The 16226-nt window shown below is 48.9% G+C and overlaps 1 protein-coding gene across 1 annotated transcript; it reads left to right on the plus strand.

The window, feature by feature from the left end:
• Positions 1 to 1914: 1914 nt before the first annotated feature.
• On the plus strand, positions 1915 to 16138 carry LOC114591458 (uncharacterized). The gene is made up of 17 exons (XM_077924678.1): positions 1915 to 2876; positions 3291 to 3469; positions 4685 to 4890; positions 5253 to 5390; positions 6809 to 6992; positions 8617 to 8710; positions 9857 to 9955; positions 10153 to 10243; positions 11025 to 11231; positions 11589 to 11691; positions 11969 to 12065; positions 13181 to 13275; positions 13510 to 13634; positions 13883 to 14066; positions 14291 to 14403; positions 14503 to 14596; positions 15929 to 16138. The coding sequence occupies exons 1-17, from the start codon at positions 2774 to 2776 to the stop codon at positions 16013 to 16015; spliced, it is 2199 nt and encodes a 732-aa protein (XP_077780804.1). The 5' UTR covers positions 1915 to 2773; the 3' UTR covers positions 16016 to 16138.
• The last annotated feature ends 88 nt before the right edge of the window (positions 16139 to 16226 follow it).

Consider the following 16226-nt stretch of genomic DNA (forward strand, 5'->3'; position numbering starts at 1 on the left):
ATTGTAAACATTCTCAAGATTGCCTGTGAAGATGTGTAATTAGTGCTTGCAGTGAGCACTGGGTTAAAAACAAATGTTCAAAGTCTAAAGTAAAATTGACCACATGCACCCATCATTTATGTACAGACTATTACCTGTGACGTCTATCAATCTGTCAGGTAAAAGTTCCCAGGTTCTATATGGACTGCATCAGTCATGAAGAAAACACTTTATTTATGGAAAATATGCTTCTGGTGGTAATTTATAACAGGTAGTTCTCAACAGACAACAAAAATGTTGCCATCCGAGATAGGCTGGTGGATGGTGGGGTCAGGGGGTTGGCTCCCTCCTGTAGCACAGATGGGCGAGTACAAAAAATGCACCTCTCTTGGTTCCTCGGCAGAAGAATCTGGATGGTGGTGGGAGTGGGAAAATGAAAAATTGGGAAAGCCAAAGCTGACGCGTTTTTCCATCCCTGGAGAGGAGTGTGTGAGGGTATATGGAAGCCAGCCAAGTGTACAAAGGAAAAAATTGTATTAATTGCTCCACCTGCCCCCCACTTATTTGCATTGTGCCCTGGAAGGTTGTCCCAAAGAGGAAAAGGGTTGCTCACCCTCCACACTTACAGCCAGAAAGGTACCAGTGCCTCTGTTCCTTGAGAAAGACTCTGGCCCGCCTGGAAAGTGTATTAATGCATACAAGTGCTTTCGATTCCAGCTTTGTTGGACTCTGTAACATGAAGGCTAAAGCTCTGAGCCCACGTCCCCCTCCTTCCTGTCATATGTGCTGCAATCATCTTGTCACTTTTCTAGATCATGTCATGCAACTGGAGCAAGAGGCAGGAAGAATGGATCTGCTACTTGTCTGAATTTTTCAAGCTTTGGACAATGATTGTGGGTGGTTCTCTCCTACTTGGCTATGTTTTGTATCTATATATAGTACTTCAGCTAGTACCTAATATTCATGCCTGACATTCCAGCAAATGTTTAGGTTGCAAATTGCATTCCTTTTTAGTACTGCAGCAGACAAATTTTTCATATTTTATTTTCATAATCTTCCATTCTCTTACTGTTCATTTGACCTGTATCTTCCATGGCGCTTCAAATTATATCCACATTATATCCACATTCCCAGTGAACTTCATGCTGGTTGTTGCCTCCAGAGGTACAATACACCAGATGGGGTCTTTCCTCATAATGGGAGATTTGTGCAGTTACTGTTATGCACAATGTTATCAGTTGTGCTGTGATACAAGGCCTATGCAATTTCCAGAGAGGGCTTAGTCTATTGCAACAAAAAGGGACTGTGTTGTAAGGACTATGAAGCTGATTGTCCACATTTACAGGGAGAAAAGACCCAGGGAACCTGTTCAAGAGAGAGAGAGAGAGAGAGAGAGAGAGAGAGAGAGAGAGAGAGAGAGAGAGAGAGATGCAACTGTTATTGGGAATCATTGCTGCCTCCAACTGCGGACGTAGAGCATAGCCAATCACGGCTAGTGGCCACCCATAGCCTTCTTCTCCTCCCATGAATTTGTCTAATCCTCTTTCAAAGCCATCCAAGTTGGTGGCCATCACTGCCTCCTAGGAAGAGCGAGCTCCATACTCTGTGCTGCATTAAGTCCATTTATAGCATTCATAAATGAAGTAAATAAGAGGTTTTTGTCGATTAAGCAGTATATTACTCTCGTTAAAGAAAGAAAATTAAAATGCAAGTCATGGGCATAGCCATGATTTATGTTAAGGTCGGGTGCAGGACTTTTGTTAGGGGGGCAGAACCGAGCTATATGCGACGCAATTGCTCAGTTAGTTAAGTATTTTTATTTATTTACTTGATTGGGGAGGGGGGCAGCTGCCCTCCCTGCACCACACCGGGTGTTAGGGAAAGGTGACCCGGCCGAGCCCTTGAAGAGGCCAGCCTTTCAGGACGGTACCCACGTCGCGCGCGGTTCTCCGAGGCTGCGCGCGAAGGCCGACCCTGGCGCCTGGGAGACTCGGCGGCTCTGCTTTGGACTCTCACGACGCCCAAAAGCCGCAGCAAGGCGGGAGCCCCGGCACTGGCTCCTTCCCGCCCTCTCTGCATTTCCATGGAGACAGGAGCAGGAAGTATAAACGAGAAATCCGACTTCATCTCTCTCTCCACAGGCGCCACAGCCGGAGCCTTCGAAGAAACGTCCCCGGGCGCCTTGGTGCGCGCGCTGCGTCTTCGGGCAAGTCTCGGGAAGGAGGCGGAGGGCGCCGCGTTGCCGCTTGGTTCTTTTCTTCCCCAGAGACTGCGAAGGAAGCAGCCTGAGGAAAGGGTGGGAAGCTGTGGAGGGAACCGTCGCCTCTCCCTCATCAGATGGGCGCAGGAAGGGAGCGGAGAGAGAGCGCGCGCAGAGGAAGAGTTGGATGCGTGAGCAGGACTCAGCAGACCCTCTTTGCTCTTATAGGATGACACGAAGCCCCTAGGAGGGCAAGAGTCCCTTAATCAGCAGGTTAGAGGAGAAAAGTTGAGATGGTACAACTTTTCTCACCCAGTCAATAAAAGCTTTCTGCAGGTGAAAGTTCATAGGGCAAGTCTTGGGTTTGCTTGTTTTTTAATGGGTCCAGAGAAGATTCCCTAGGGAAACTATTAGCAAGCCGGCTCATTATACTGAGGCTGCTTCCAGCCTGCTACTTAGCGGCAATTTCAGGTTACGCAATTTCTGTCGATTGGGAGGTCCTCGCCAAACAAGCCGACTTCCCCCAAAGACCTTGGAAATCTGCCAGAAGGGTGACCCTGTGTTTCCCCACGTTCTCTGGCCCTAATCTCAGTCATGGCTATGCAAGAGCATCTGAAGGTGAAAGAACGTCATCGCCGCCCCATAACAGCTCTTGGCTACCATTCAGCCCGACGGGAGTGCCTCACAGGCTTTGAAGGTGAGTCCTAGCTAGGGAGGTACATTTTTCCAGTTCTTTGTGAGCATTACAGCATTAAATTCTACCCAACTTCCATGCCTGCTTTGTACAACATGCCCAAATCTTGGACAGTTACATCACATAATAGACCACCATTTCCATCCCCACAACAAGAGTACAGCCCAAAACACAGTATATACCTGAACCAAGAGTCTGCTTTCTGTCTCATCTACATGCTTTCAGCTCATGTCCCCATATGACCTCTGAATTTATGCTTGAGTTCTCATCAGGGAATGCCATGCTAGCACAGTGCCCTCATTCAAAACCCGGCAGGTTTTTCCTTAAGGCATCTCTCTCCAAATGAGCTGGAGACGTTCCTTCCGAAACAAGCTCCTAGCTAAACAAGCTGTATTGTCACCCTTCTTGCCCTGATAGATGGAGTGATCAAATGGTGGGACGTGGAGAATGGGCGCATGTCCCTCTGCGCCAAGGAGCATGCTGGCCGAGTCACCCACTTCCAGTCCTGGGTGCAGGCACGACTCCTCTTCTCTTCTTCCAATGATGGCTCCGTGCTTGTGTGGGCTGTAGGCGGCACTGTTCTTGACCGCATCCTGGTAAGAACCACACCGTATTACATCCTGGGGTCAGGGCAGGCCAAGAATAATGACACAGTTGCTTTTCTGAAGTTTGTAAGTCATTGCATGGAATTGACCAGATATCATAGAACAGGGTTTACCAAACTTGAGTCTCCAGCTGTTTTGGACTACAATTCCCATCACCCTTGACCACTGGTCCTGCTAGCTAGGGATGATGGGAACTGTAGTCCAAAAACAGCTGGAGCTCCAAGTATGGGAAACCCTGTCAGAGAGTGATTGTGCTAAACTCTTGCTGCTCAAGGAATTCTGGGGGTTCCTGGGATGCTGCAGCTGCAATTTAGGCAGAGATCTCACTTTCTGCACCTACTAACTGAGGCTTCTGAGGATAAAGGGGAACTTCCCCCAACCAGTATTCCCACAAAGGACTGCAACTCAGAAGCAGAGCACATGCATTGCATACAGGAAGCCCCAGGCTCAATTCCTGGCTTCTCCAGGTAGTGCTGGAAAGGACATCTGTCTGACACCTTGGAAAGCTGCTGCCAGTCAGTGCAGACCTGGAGTGCCTAAGCGGTGGCCTTCCAGAACTCCCATCAGCCCCAGCCAAGCCTCAGGAATGATGGGAGTTGCAGTCCAACAACAAATGGAGAGCTGCAGGTTCCCTGTCCCTGGGGTAAAAGGCAGATTCCTAAGTATTGTTTGGCTAACTAAACAATCTATGACCTTTTCAGCTGGGGGAGGGGTATTGTTTTTGTTAGTATGCTGTACATTTTTGTGTTTTTATTTTGTAAACCACCCTCAATCTTTGGATGAAGGGCCATATAGAAATGCAACGAATAAATAAAATATTTGAGCCCTTGAAGTGTAATGTTCATTCTGCAAGACAGGCAGTGCTTTCTTCTTGGGGGTACTCAAGGGTTTTCGGTGCCAACACCTCCCCCCCCCCCAACACCAAATGTTAAAAGTGTGGCACTTAATGCAGCAACTTCATGGTGAGTACCGGCACCTTTTATTTCTTTTAAAAAAGCACTGAAAACAGGATTAGATTTTGCTGTCTTCTGGGCCTCGAGTGCCCTGCTGGTCTAACTCCAATAAAATCTATGTAAGACCAGGCCTTTCCAGAGAGTCTTGCAGGGTGAGAACTAGGCAGTATTGCCTCCCTGAGTCCCTAGAGCCTATTATTTTGTGCACAGTCTTCCTGAGCTCAAGCCAGTCCCCGCTTTCACCCCCCTCCAGCTAGGCTACCCTATCTTCACCTTGTCCATCAGCCTGGCTCGGCATCTTCTGCTCTGTGGCAGCAAGGGACGCCTGATGGCTTTCCCCTTGGATGAAAGGAGAGAATCGGGCCACGTGGTCCACATGGCCCAGGGCTTTTCCGAGCACACACACACAGACATCGTGTCCTGCATCGCCTGCCTGGACAACCAAATATACACAGCAGGGTAAGTTGGGAGTTGCGGGAGTGAAGAATGGGCTCCGTCTGCAGATGGGTTCAAAGTACAGGCCCTCTGTGATACTTACAGCTTTGTGAAATGCTTCTATCATATGACTCATGTCATGCAGAACCTTATCAAACAGGCCCTGCTGGAAGGGAGTGAGATGGTCTCCTGCAAGGTGACAGTAATAATGTGGTTTCTGGATGACTGTGAAGGACAAAGCAGTGAGTCATACACATTTTCCCAAGGAGGGAATCTGCAGCTCTGCTTTGAAACCAAAGCTCCCTCTCTCCCACCACGGGGAAGTTTAAGCCACACCAGCCTCAGAGTCCAGCTTCAGTAGATCCAACAGTCCCTTCCCTTCCCAGGTACGACAAGAAGCTGCTGATCTTTGACACCTATCAGACTCCAGGCAGGAAGGGCCTGACAACCAAGCACTGCATCCCACGCGCCCATCGTGCAGCCATCACTCACCTGCTGCTGGTGCGGCAGCAAGAAACCACGAGGTACAAGCTCAGTGCAAAGGGCAGGCCACCTAGGCCGTGGGATCTGGATAATGGGTTGTGTGGGTGAAGGCCTTTGTCAAGAGGTGCTCTCCTGCTACGTGACCCATGACTGGTCAGCATCTAATTGACTCTCCTTCCCCCCAAACAGGAAGGTACTAGGCAAGAGTAGCCAATTAGGTACTAGCAGCAGCGAACTGAGGGGAGACTTTTGTGCTGAAGGATAGTCTTATGTTGTACTTGCATGGCAGCTTCCTGGTGCCACAATTCTTATGTAGAACAGGGGTGGGAAACCTCAGAACCGGGGCCAGGGGTAGACCTTCAGGCCTCTTTGAATGACTCCTGGGACTTGTCCCAGGCCACCCACCTCCATCCACAAGCTGATCCTGCTCCACATCCCCCTCATGGCAAGAATATGCTGCTGAGTTGCGACAATGCCTCTTGTTCGCCTGGATGTGGGCATGCTGTGGGCATGCGTAGAAACCTCTGGCTGTTACTGTAGGAAAAGTAGGAGTCATACCAATGACTCTGCCCATTTTTGCCTTTGACTCTGCCCACTGCTGGCATGAGGCCCCAGGAAGAGAATGTGGCCTCTCACTCGGGCTGAAAAAGGTTCCTCATTCTGGCATAAGGACAGGGAAACGAGACAAAGCAGGATTCCCTCTTTAGTCACTTCAAAAGGGCAAATCCTGCTGGCCAAAGAGATCTGCTGTGGTGTGGATGGAAGCATACAATTGAAGGAACAAGGATGAGCTAAATTCGCTCTCACATACAGAAAGCGAGGATCACTGTGCGCTGAATGCACACCTACCACCTTTTATAATGTACTCTGCATAAATTCTCTTCCCTTACAGTCCTTAATTCCTGCCTCCGCCCCCTCTGATTCACGTTTCCTAGGTTATATTTCTTCTCCATTTTTGAAATAAAAAAAATACTATTTGGGTTTTGCTCCCTCCTCCTTTCCCTTCCCCTCCCTTTGCAGCTTCCTTCCTTTCCTGAGAAGTTAGCATGGGGATGGGGAAAGGAGAAGCGGGAGGAGATGCCTCCTTCTCTGAATGGATTTCTGTTGCAGAGGCTGGGGCTCTAAGTGGCAGATCTAGAGCCAGAGGGCTCTGGAAGGATGACGTTTACCACAAAGAGGAACTGGAAGCCGCAGGATGTTACTCGAACCTCTGGCCAGGAGGGAGAGGCTTTGAGTGTGTTCCGCTTGGGGAAGTGTAAAATAAGAACACTTTGCTTAAAGAAAAAAGAAATGTTATATTTTCTCCTGCTTTCAATGATTCACTAGAAAGGGAGCCTTGGGTTTATATAGAGGGTGTGAAGTCTTTGCTTGAGAAATGTAAACGCAGCCCTGCTCCTCCACTGCACTGCCAAAGTCCTGCTTCCCTGACCCGCCCTCTGGTCTGTGATCTCCTCTGCAGGGTGCTCTCAGGTTCTTTTGACCAGACAGTTGGCATCTGGTCCCAGGATGGGAAGCTCATCCAGCGCCTTGGCCCCTTCACCGGGAACATTACTGGACTCTGCTACGTGGCATCTGTTGGCATCGTCTGGATCACCAGTGGCACAACCCAGCCCACCCTCTATGAGCCTCAGTCTGGGGAAATAGTGAGCGACTTAAGTGTGGCATTTCCATGTACACCTCCGCCTAAAGATCAATGAACTTGTTATTATAAGGAGCCCTCTACTGGTGATGGATTAGCATTGCGTCCGCCTCAACTAGCATAGTGTTTTCTTTCCCTTTCTGTCTTTGTGAATTGTGGCCAAGAGGATAAGCCAGCTGACTCTCTCCACATGCGCTGCCAGGCTGCGCCAATCAACTCCCACACTTGCCCGCAGTCTTAGTATATTAGGCATGTGCATTAAAACTATATAAGCTAGCATTGTCCAGTTTTTTGTTTTCTTCCAGCAAGGGCACAGTCCTAGTGGAAAACAATTGCTGCCAAGGGTTTGGCCATGCTGTGCAAATGGGGACCGATAAGCCCAGGATCCTGTTGCTCACCCATGTTACACATGAAGCAGGATTTTGTAGGGTGCCTTTTCATGGGCTGTTACTTCAGACTGCAGGAGTGAAAGTTGCATGGGGCATATTCAAGTGTGCCATCCTCAACCCACAGCAGCCTGAAGCAGGGCAGCTCACAAAAGCTTTATCACTTGGTTCTGCAGAATGTGCTAAGGTGCCATTTTGCCTGGGACAGATTTCCAGACTTGGAAGTCAATTTAAAGCCTGCCATGCCGCCTAGTCCTCCATGCATGACATTATTTGGCTTATTGGTGGTTACCAGCAAAAGATGCCTGGGGACCAGTGCCTTGTGAGGGGAGGGTACAATAGTAAGCTTTGTGTGTCAAAAAAAAGGCCCCTGGTTCAGTCCCTGGCATCTCCACTTAAAATGACCTAGGTAATGGGAGCAATCAATTCCTGAGACCCAAAGGAGCTGCTGCCACTCAGAGTATTAAATACTGGACTGGATAGATAAATAGACTGACCTGGAACAACATACGCAATGTCCCCTGTTCCTATGGGAGCTGTTCTATTGGATGATTTTTCCTTGTAGAATTGCCTGTCCTTAGTTGGCCTCAGCTCCTCATATTGATTAGTTTTTATCATATGAAAAATTACCCATGTCAAAAAGAACACTCTTTGATGGAGCACGTTTCTTTTAACAAGCTGCCTTACCTTGACAGATCAGACCCATTTTGCCTGATTAATGACACGATACAGATGACATAAAAACTATACACAGCCGTTTTATATTGAAAAATTACTCTGATCCTCTTCCAAATGTCAGATGGCAGATATACTGAAGATTAAATCCTGTCTCTTCTCATTTCCTTAGCTGTTGTATCCTCCCATTCTCAGGGCCTCTTCCTGAACATGTTTCTCAATTGCTATTTCCATTGGGTAGGTGCTTCAAAAGCCATTAGCGCCTCTAACACTGTATTCCTGGATCTGCAAACTCCCCCAAAAACATACTCAAAGATTACATTTCTTTGTAGCTTTCAATACCAGATCCAACTGCATTTCACAGTTCCATCCCAAGTTCTGTCATGTGCTCCACAAAGCTCAAAAGTCCATTGAACAAGTGCCTCCAGCACAGCTCTTTTTGATAGGTCTTTGACCCCTAAGTAAATATGGCTCTTGTGTACCATTCCACATTTATAGGAAGAATAAGGAGAAACAGGTATTAAATGGCCAACCTGTTCTGAATTCTTTGTGCTGATCTGCTTTCAGGTTTCACAGTTCATATCCACGTTCCAAGGCCGACAGAAAGATGGGCCTGCTCTTCAGCAGCTTCTCAGCCTGCCAGACTCGAGGCATGTGATAGGTGAGTTCTCCAGTAGAGTACAGATGCCCCCCCCACCCGCAATACAAGGCCTCACCTGGTCTCTCAGCCGCCAATTCAGCATCTCTTCTTATCTGTAAGCCATGTCCTTTCATGCAGTTAGGAGAAAATAGCTTTAGTGGAAGATACTAGAACAGTATGGCACCCAGTGGTGAGAGCATTGAATTAGCATTGGAGATATCCAGGTTCATTCCACCACTCAGCCACAAAGCTTGCTGGGCCTCCTTGGCCAATCACCCTCTCCCAGTTTAGCTTATGCCACTGGATTGTTGTGGGGAAAACATGGGGTGAGTAAACTATGTCTTTTGCCCTGAACTCCTTGAAGGAAGGGGGATGCAGGTGGCGCTGCGGGTTAAACCACAGAGCCTAGGACTTGCTGATCAGAAGGTTGGCGGTTCGAATCCCCGCGACAGGGTGAGCTCCCATTGTTCAGTCCCTACTCCTGCCAACCTAGCAGTTCAAAAGCACGTCAAAGGGCAAGTAGATAAATAAGTACCACTCCAGTGGGAAGGTAAACGGCGTTTTCGTGTACAGCTCTGGTTCGCCAGAAGCGGCTTAGTCATGCTGGCCACATGACCCGGAAGCTGGACACCGGCTCCCTTGGCCAATAAAGCGAGATGAGCGCCGCAACCCCAGAGTCGGCCACGACTGGACCTAATGGTCAGGGGTCCCTTTACCTTTACCTTTTACCTTGAAGGAAAGGCATAATATAAAAGTAGTAAAATTTATTAATTAGTACAAAAAAAGGGCTTTCATCACAGAACCAGGCGGTGACCTTGGTAGGCTCGTGTGCTTATTGCATTCAGACCCAGTGTGGGTTTAGCACTTGGGAGAGACTAAATGTTCCCATGGGCACCTGGTTAATTGTTGTGGGAACAGGTTTTTTGCCTGATCCAGCAGGCTCTTCTTATGTTCCTGTTGGTTCCCACCACAGGTCCCAGATTTATATCCAGAGATTCCGGTTTCATGCGAACAGGTGTTGTGAGATCTATGCATGCTTTTCTAATTTAACACAAGGCGATTTCCCACTCAGCTTCTTCAAAGATATTATAAGGCTCAGTGGATGGCAAGAGCTTTTTAGAATAACCCAAGTAATTTTAAGAAACACAGAACTTTCCCTTCTTCCAGGCACAGCAAAGCCGCAGCAAATACTCGTCTGGCGCTACAGCGAGTTGGGATGCCTGACAGTGCTGCCTTGCAAACACCCCCTAGAGTGCCTAGCTTATGGTAAGCAGCCATATATATCTCTAACTCTGCAACAGCTCCAGCCCCAGATGCACAAGCTCCGTCAGGTGAGGTACAAAGCTAGAAGAACATTATCTGGCTGGGACAAGAGCCAGGGTTGAGTTTTGTGTGTCCAGCAATAAAACTTTTGTCTGGTTTTCTGAAGCCCCTGCTTGAACTTCTGAATGTATCTCCACCAGCCAAAAAGGAGCCCGTTTTGCTCTTCAGTGGGGACAGCAGTGGGATGCTACAGAAGTGGGAGAAGAGCTACATCTCGCCCTTCATCTACAGGTAAGGTTTCATCCCCACAGACCAAGAAGAGATGCCAGTCCCTGGTGTGTGACATGGGTTGGGGAAGCCCCTATTGCAAGGTGCAGCAGTGAGCAGAGGCTGGCCTAAGAGCAGCAGATTTCTGTTGGTAAGGCGAAGAAGCACAGCCCCTGCCAGAGGAGACTCTGTAGTGTAGCAGGTCTGTGCTATTTGGTGTCCAGATAGAAGCTATCTACTGGTTTCCAGAATAATAGAGGAGCTTAACTACTAAAGTGTTACCCTTGGTCATTAGCTGCCATTGGCCTAGAACACAAGCCCCTGGAAGAGATGTGGTTGGAGGAATGCTGTGATCTGGGAGGAGTCTCCCTTGCCATCTCTCACTAAGTCAGGGGGGTGTTGGACTACAACTCCCACCATCCCTGTCAATCAGCCACCCTGGCTGGGACTGATGGAACTTAAGAGTCCATCAACATCAGGAGGGTCACAAATTTCCCATCTCTGTAGTGGAGTTTCAAAAAGTTGTTCTTCTCCAGCATCTGGCTCTAACCGTGTCATGGTTAGTAGTGCTGTACAAAGATGAGATGCTTGCGGACAAGCAGACACCTACCCATCCTAGTCCCTCGTGCTCCCTGCCCTCTGCAGCTGCCCATTCTCCGCCTGCTCCAGTCCTGCAGCCATGCAGCCATCTGCCCCTCATGCCGTTGTGAGCTAACAGCCTTCTCACCCATCCTCAACCACAACCCTGTCCACAGCCACAGGTCTACACTCCCCCCCCCATCCTGTGTGTCTCTGTTTCTTTCAGCAGGGAGTCCTTCCACCTAAGTAAAGCCCAACTGGAAAGAAGAGGCCCCTTGGCACAGCAGAGGGAGGAGGATGGCAAGGAGAAGCCACAACCTCGTCCAGATTCCCCTCGAAAGCCAGGAAAGACCTCCATTGGGCAGCAGAGTGGCTACACCAGGTTCCGAAGTGCAGTGAAAGACATGCGAAAAGGAAGCATAGGTTTCACTAGGTAACTGTCATTGTGCTCTGCCCAAGCGTATGTGCTACTGTAGCAGAGAGGCAACAGCATAATTTGTCTTGAAGAGACCGAGGGACTGCCCTTTCTTCCTTGGGGATCAGGCAGACCTTCACCATTTGCTTTGCAGCAGGGCTGGACAACCTGTAATGCTCCAGATATTGTTGGAGCCATGCTCCCATCATCCCTTGCTAGTATGACTAATGGTCAGGGATGATGGTCACCAAGCTGGCCAGAACAAGGCATGATTTAATTTTTTGGGGGGGAGAGTTGGCTTCTGTAATGTTGGCTGTGAAATGACAGGTGAAAGGTAGTTGCTGCCTTGCTAATGAAGCCCTGGGCCTTTGCCAGGGCTCTCTTTGCTGAAGAGTTGAATATCCTGGTGGTGTCAGCAGCTGATGGGAACATTTATCTCTGGGAGTTTGAGAGCTTCATCCCGGAACCTTCTGCCGAGGTGAGTGCAAACCGCTGTCCTAGCCTCTGCTTCTTGGATGGAAGACAGAAGACATGTGCTTGCAGGTAAGCCACAAGAAGTGAATGGCCTCTGTCTTCCAAGATAAGAAAGATAAACCAGCCAGCCACATTTATTTAACCGAGCCAACTAGGAGCCACATGGCAGCACAGGTTTTGGCTCAGAAAATTCCCTTGGATTACAAACAAAAAAGAAGTGGGTGACATTTCTCCTAGAGGAAGGTTCCCTTATGGTTTGCTATTTTCATCCCATGCTGTAGCAATGCCCACCTGTGTTGGATCAAAATTCTGAAACATTGGCATCAAGCTGTATTCAAGATGAGAAGACCCAGGGCACTTCAAGCAGTTGTGTAGCAGGTGAAGAGTAAACTCAGAGGGGAAAGAAAAAGAGATGATGCTTCAAAGGTGCACAAAAGTAAACACTGAATGGCCCAATGCACTTTGAATGTATCCTTCCACAAGTACACTTCACAGCCCAATCCTAACCATGCCTAGTAAGTTCTATTAAATTCAGTGGGGCATATTCCCAAGTAACTGGGGTGAGGATTGCAAGCTTAGATGGAGGCAGGGCTGGATCAAGGGTAGTCTGAGACAAGCCAGTAGTTAGGACTGAAGACTAAGCCAGAACCAAATGAAAACTTGTGAGTCAGAGTCTAGAAGGAAGATCAGGAGTGGCAAGCGAGTCAGGGCCAAAGACCAGCCAAGGCTGCAGGAACCCACCAGAGCTCAGGAAGACTTTGTTGCTCAAGCAAGCCTCAACTGGACCAGGAAGCCCCCTTACACTCTTTGCTGTCTAGGAGGCTCCAATAGTCAGCCTGAGTGGGTGGAGTCATTCACTGAGAAGCTACCACCTGGAGTCAGTACACAAGGCAGTTGTCCTGGCAGGCCTATACCGTGGTCCGTGACCAAATGAACCAGAGCACTGTATAGGACACTGGGGTCATCCTCACTTCCACTTGCTCTGCCACTCCCCCCTCCCCCCCAGAAAACCCATGGTTTAGCGCTGAATCAGAACAAACGGCAATCAGGTTTTTTGTGGATTGTCATTTGTCCAATTTCCCAGGGGTTTTCCAGGGGAAAGCAACAGGGGACAGGCAAAATCATTTGGACTCATGCCTAGAATTCACTGAACAAGTGGGAAACCACTAAGACCTGTGCAAACAGGACAAACGAAAAAGTGGCTGAGTCCACTTGTTGTACACCTCAGTGTCCCTGATGAAATCTCCCTTCAAACCAGGCTGGGGCACTGAATGTTTCTCTAGTTTATTTCATCTAGTTTCTCTGGTTTTCATTTGGTACTGGTGCCTCCCCTCCTTTCTTCCTCTTGGAGTAGGGTCAAGCTGGGGATAAAAAGCACCGCAGGCTCGTTTTTTGGGAAGCCACCTCCTGAGTGTGTAAGAGATTCTGGTCCCTGTTTTTTCCTCTTCTCCATCCTGCTACTGCCTCTCTCATGCCAGTACTGCCTTAAATAGGTTTCACCTGCAGAACGGTGCTGTGCGGGCACACGGGCATGGTGACGGCACTTGCTGTGGCAGCCGGCGATGCTGGACTGTACTTCCCCTACCTGGTGAGTGAACTGTAGAATGGACTTGGATGGCATTGTATGAGACAGCCCAGTCTCTGTTGATGGGCAGCAGGGAGAGAGTGGAAGAGAGTGAGATGCTGTAGGAAGACCCTGCATGGCACATATAGGGAGGAGAGGGGATGTAGGTGAGTGCCAGTGCCAGAGAGGAGAGAACACACACTGCAAGGAGGGGCAGCATTGCCAAGCAAGACTTCACCTTGGTGTATTTCATTGTAGCTCAGTGGAGGATGGGATGGAAAGCTGTGTCTTTGGGACCTGCACAACCACTCTTTGCAAAATGCCTTTTCCAGTCTACCTGAGGACAACGGGCCCATCCTGGATATGGCCTACTCCCCAAAGAGGTGGGTGATTCTGTCTGCCTGCTTATTTGAAAGGTGGGGAAGCCACGGAATGTTCTCAAACACCACTTTGAGGCCTCCCAAGCAGGAGAGATGTATTGCTGAAAAGTGGGGGTGGGGGACAACAGTAATAGAAAGGATGAAGCCACTCCTGCAGGAACCTAATCTTTGGGCCCAGGGCCGCTAATTCGATTTTGCCATGTCTTTTGCCATCCCTGCATCCACAGCCCACACCCTCCTGGACTGGGCAGGAGGGAATTTGCTTTCTCTTCTAGCACTGGCAGAGTTTTTATCTGTGCTTTCAATCCTCACTGTGCTGATCTGGTGCTCCTGGCTGAGCTCTGTGGGCACAAAGCTGCTGTCGTAGCCTTGGTCTGGCACCCACTAGAGGACAAGTGGGTTAGCGGTGCTGAAGATGGCTCCATTCGGCTCTGGGTAAGCCCTTAATCAGGTGGTGACTTTCATACGTTATGTATATTCACTAGCAAGGACGTAGGAAAACTTTAGGCTAGTTGCTGAAGAACTTGGTTGAATTTCTGGACCAATAAGTTTTTTTGGGAGTTATACAGATCAGGCAGAAACATTTTCTGGGGAATGACCACCAAGTCTTCCTCCAGCAGCAGAAATGATGGAATTTTTCTTTTTAATGGTTCACACAGAGCGAAGATGGTGGATGCTGTGTGCAGCACCTGAGAGCCTCCAGAGGGATCACTTGCCTCTGCATTGACCAGGTCAATGGCTGTATTCTTGCAGGGGTCCATGATACCATCAGGTAGGCTGGTACCATAAGGAGGCTGGTGGTGGAAAAGAAAGGGATGAGAGGCAGCACGTCTTTGAACAGGCTGATGGCTCTGCCTTTTTCTCCCTGCAGGGTTTATGATCCAAATTCTGGAGTGCAGGTGCAAAGTTACACAGGGCACCAAGATTCCGTCAAGGGACTCATCCATGTCCCAGAAATGGAGCAGGTAGGAGAGACAGGGACCACCCACTAGGGGAAAAGGTCAAGAAAGCTGGGGCCTGGGAGTTTCCCCACTCTTAGGTCTAAGTCATGAATGGACCAGCACAAAGCAATGCATATACTGTGATGGTGCATATTGGAGCCATGTGCTTAATCTGTATCAGCATCCTGTTCAGAGATCCAGCTGCATGTTGATGACATTTGGTGAGGTCATGCCCACTTTTGAGCTGGGCAGCACTACCAAAAGATTGTCCCCATGCTGTATTCTTGTTGTTTAAATAGGGTATTCTATTGCACTTCCAGTCCTCCTACAAACAAACTAGTACTTAATGGAGAGGGGGAATTGTATCCTTTTTTATTTTAGAATTCAAAGCAGTTTACAAGACGTTTACCTATCATAGCACAGCCGAGGGGGTGGACTGAAGAAATAATTATCAGTTTTCTGTTTCTGTCTGGCTTCTCTAACAGTGGCTGACAATAAGCTGAATCCTACTGAGGGAGCAAACATGGCTGCTCCCCTCTAGCTTGTATCTAGGCCAGCAATAGCCATCCTTTGTGGAGCAGGCAAGGACGGCCTCTACAAGCTAAGAATATGCCTCAGAAGTTGCTACAGGATTCTGTCGTGTATTCTCTGTTCACATGGGAAGCACTCAGATCCTGCTCGTGGATTTCTCACAGGCACCTGCCTGACAGCTGTGAGAACAGAATGCTGGATGAGATGGGCCTTTAGTCTGGTCCAGCAGGCCCTGTTCTTAAGCTGAACATGGGAAGTCAGATGTGCACACAGTGAGTTGGCTCACTGCTTAAGCCATGAGTGTGCCTCTCAGAGTCCTGAGGATATTGCTGAGGATTCTGGGGCGCAGACTTGATTTGTGCACAGCCAGCCATGCCAGAAGCAGAATACATATGTGGCTTATAGTGTTGTTCCTTAAATCATGCTGGGTGTCTGACCAAATGTCACTTGGGTCTTTGGCCAACTAACTTTTTTTTAGCATACTCGTTTAAAAAAAGCAGCTTCCTTACTGATTGCTTTAATGCAAATCTGTCAGTTGTGGAGAAGTACACCCACACACCCACATGCGTATCAGGAAGGTGCAATGTGGCAGGAGGAAATCCTGTTCTGATATCCTAGTTTGGCTTGCACTGATAGCGGATCCCAGGCTGGTGCCGCCCACTCTAGTCTGCTATGCAGTTGGGTGGGAGACCAATGCAGTCTGAAGACCCACATGAGTGAGGACTATCGGTGACCGATGCACTGCATGGAGACACTGAATCCAGCCCCATAGAGGGTGCTGACACTGTTGCACCCTGACGTGTTCTTCTCTCTGCTTCCCTGCAGTATGTGTCGGTCTCTCTAGATGGCACAGTGTGCATGTGGAAGGCCTATCACCCAGGGGAGCAGCTCAAGGCCCAGGTCAGGTGGTGACTTCACTCTCCTGCTGGGTGCTACCCAGGACCTAGACTCTGAGACTCTCAGCTTCCATTTTAACAAAGAGCACATTTCCATCCTTTGCGGTTGTGCAGGAAAGCTTCAAAAGACATCAGACGTGTGTTCAGCATGCTCAGAAGCCAGTGAAACAGCTAGGTGGGGCTTCCAGTGGTCAAGGGTGAGGCTTCTGTGCTCTGCTGCTTCCTGT

Source organism: Podarcis muralis, chromosome 2 (genome assembly GCF_964188315.1).
Source record: "Podarcis muralis chromosome 2, rPodMur119.hap1.1, whole genome shotgun sequence".
Taxonomy (NCBI): domain Eukaryota; kingdom Metazoa; phylum Chordata; class Lepidosauria; order Squamata; family Lacertidae; genus Podarcis; species Podarcis muralis.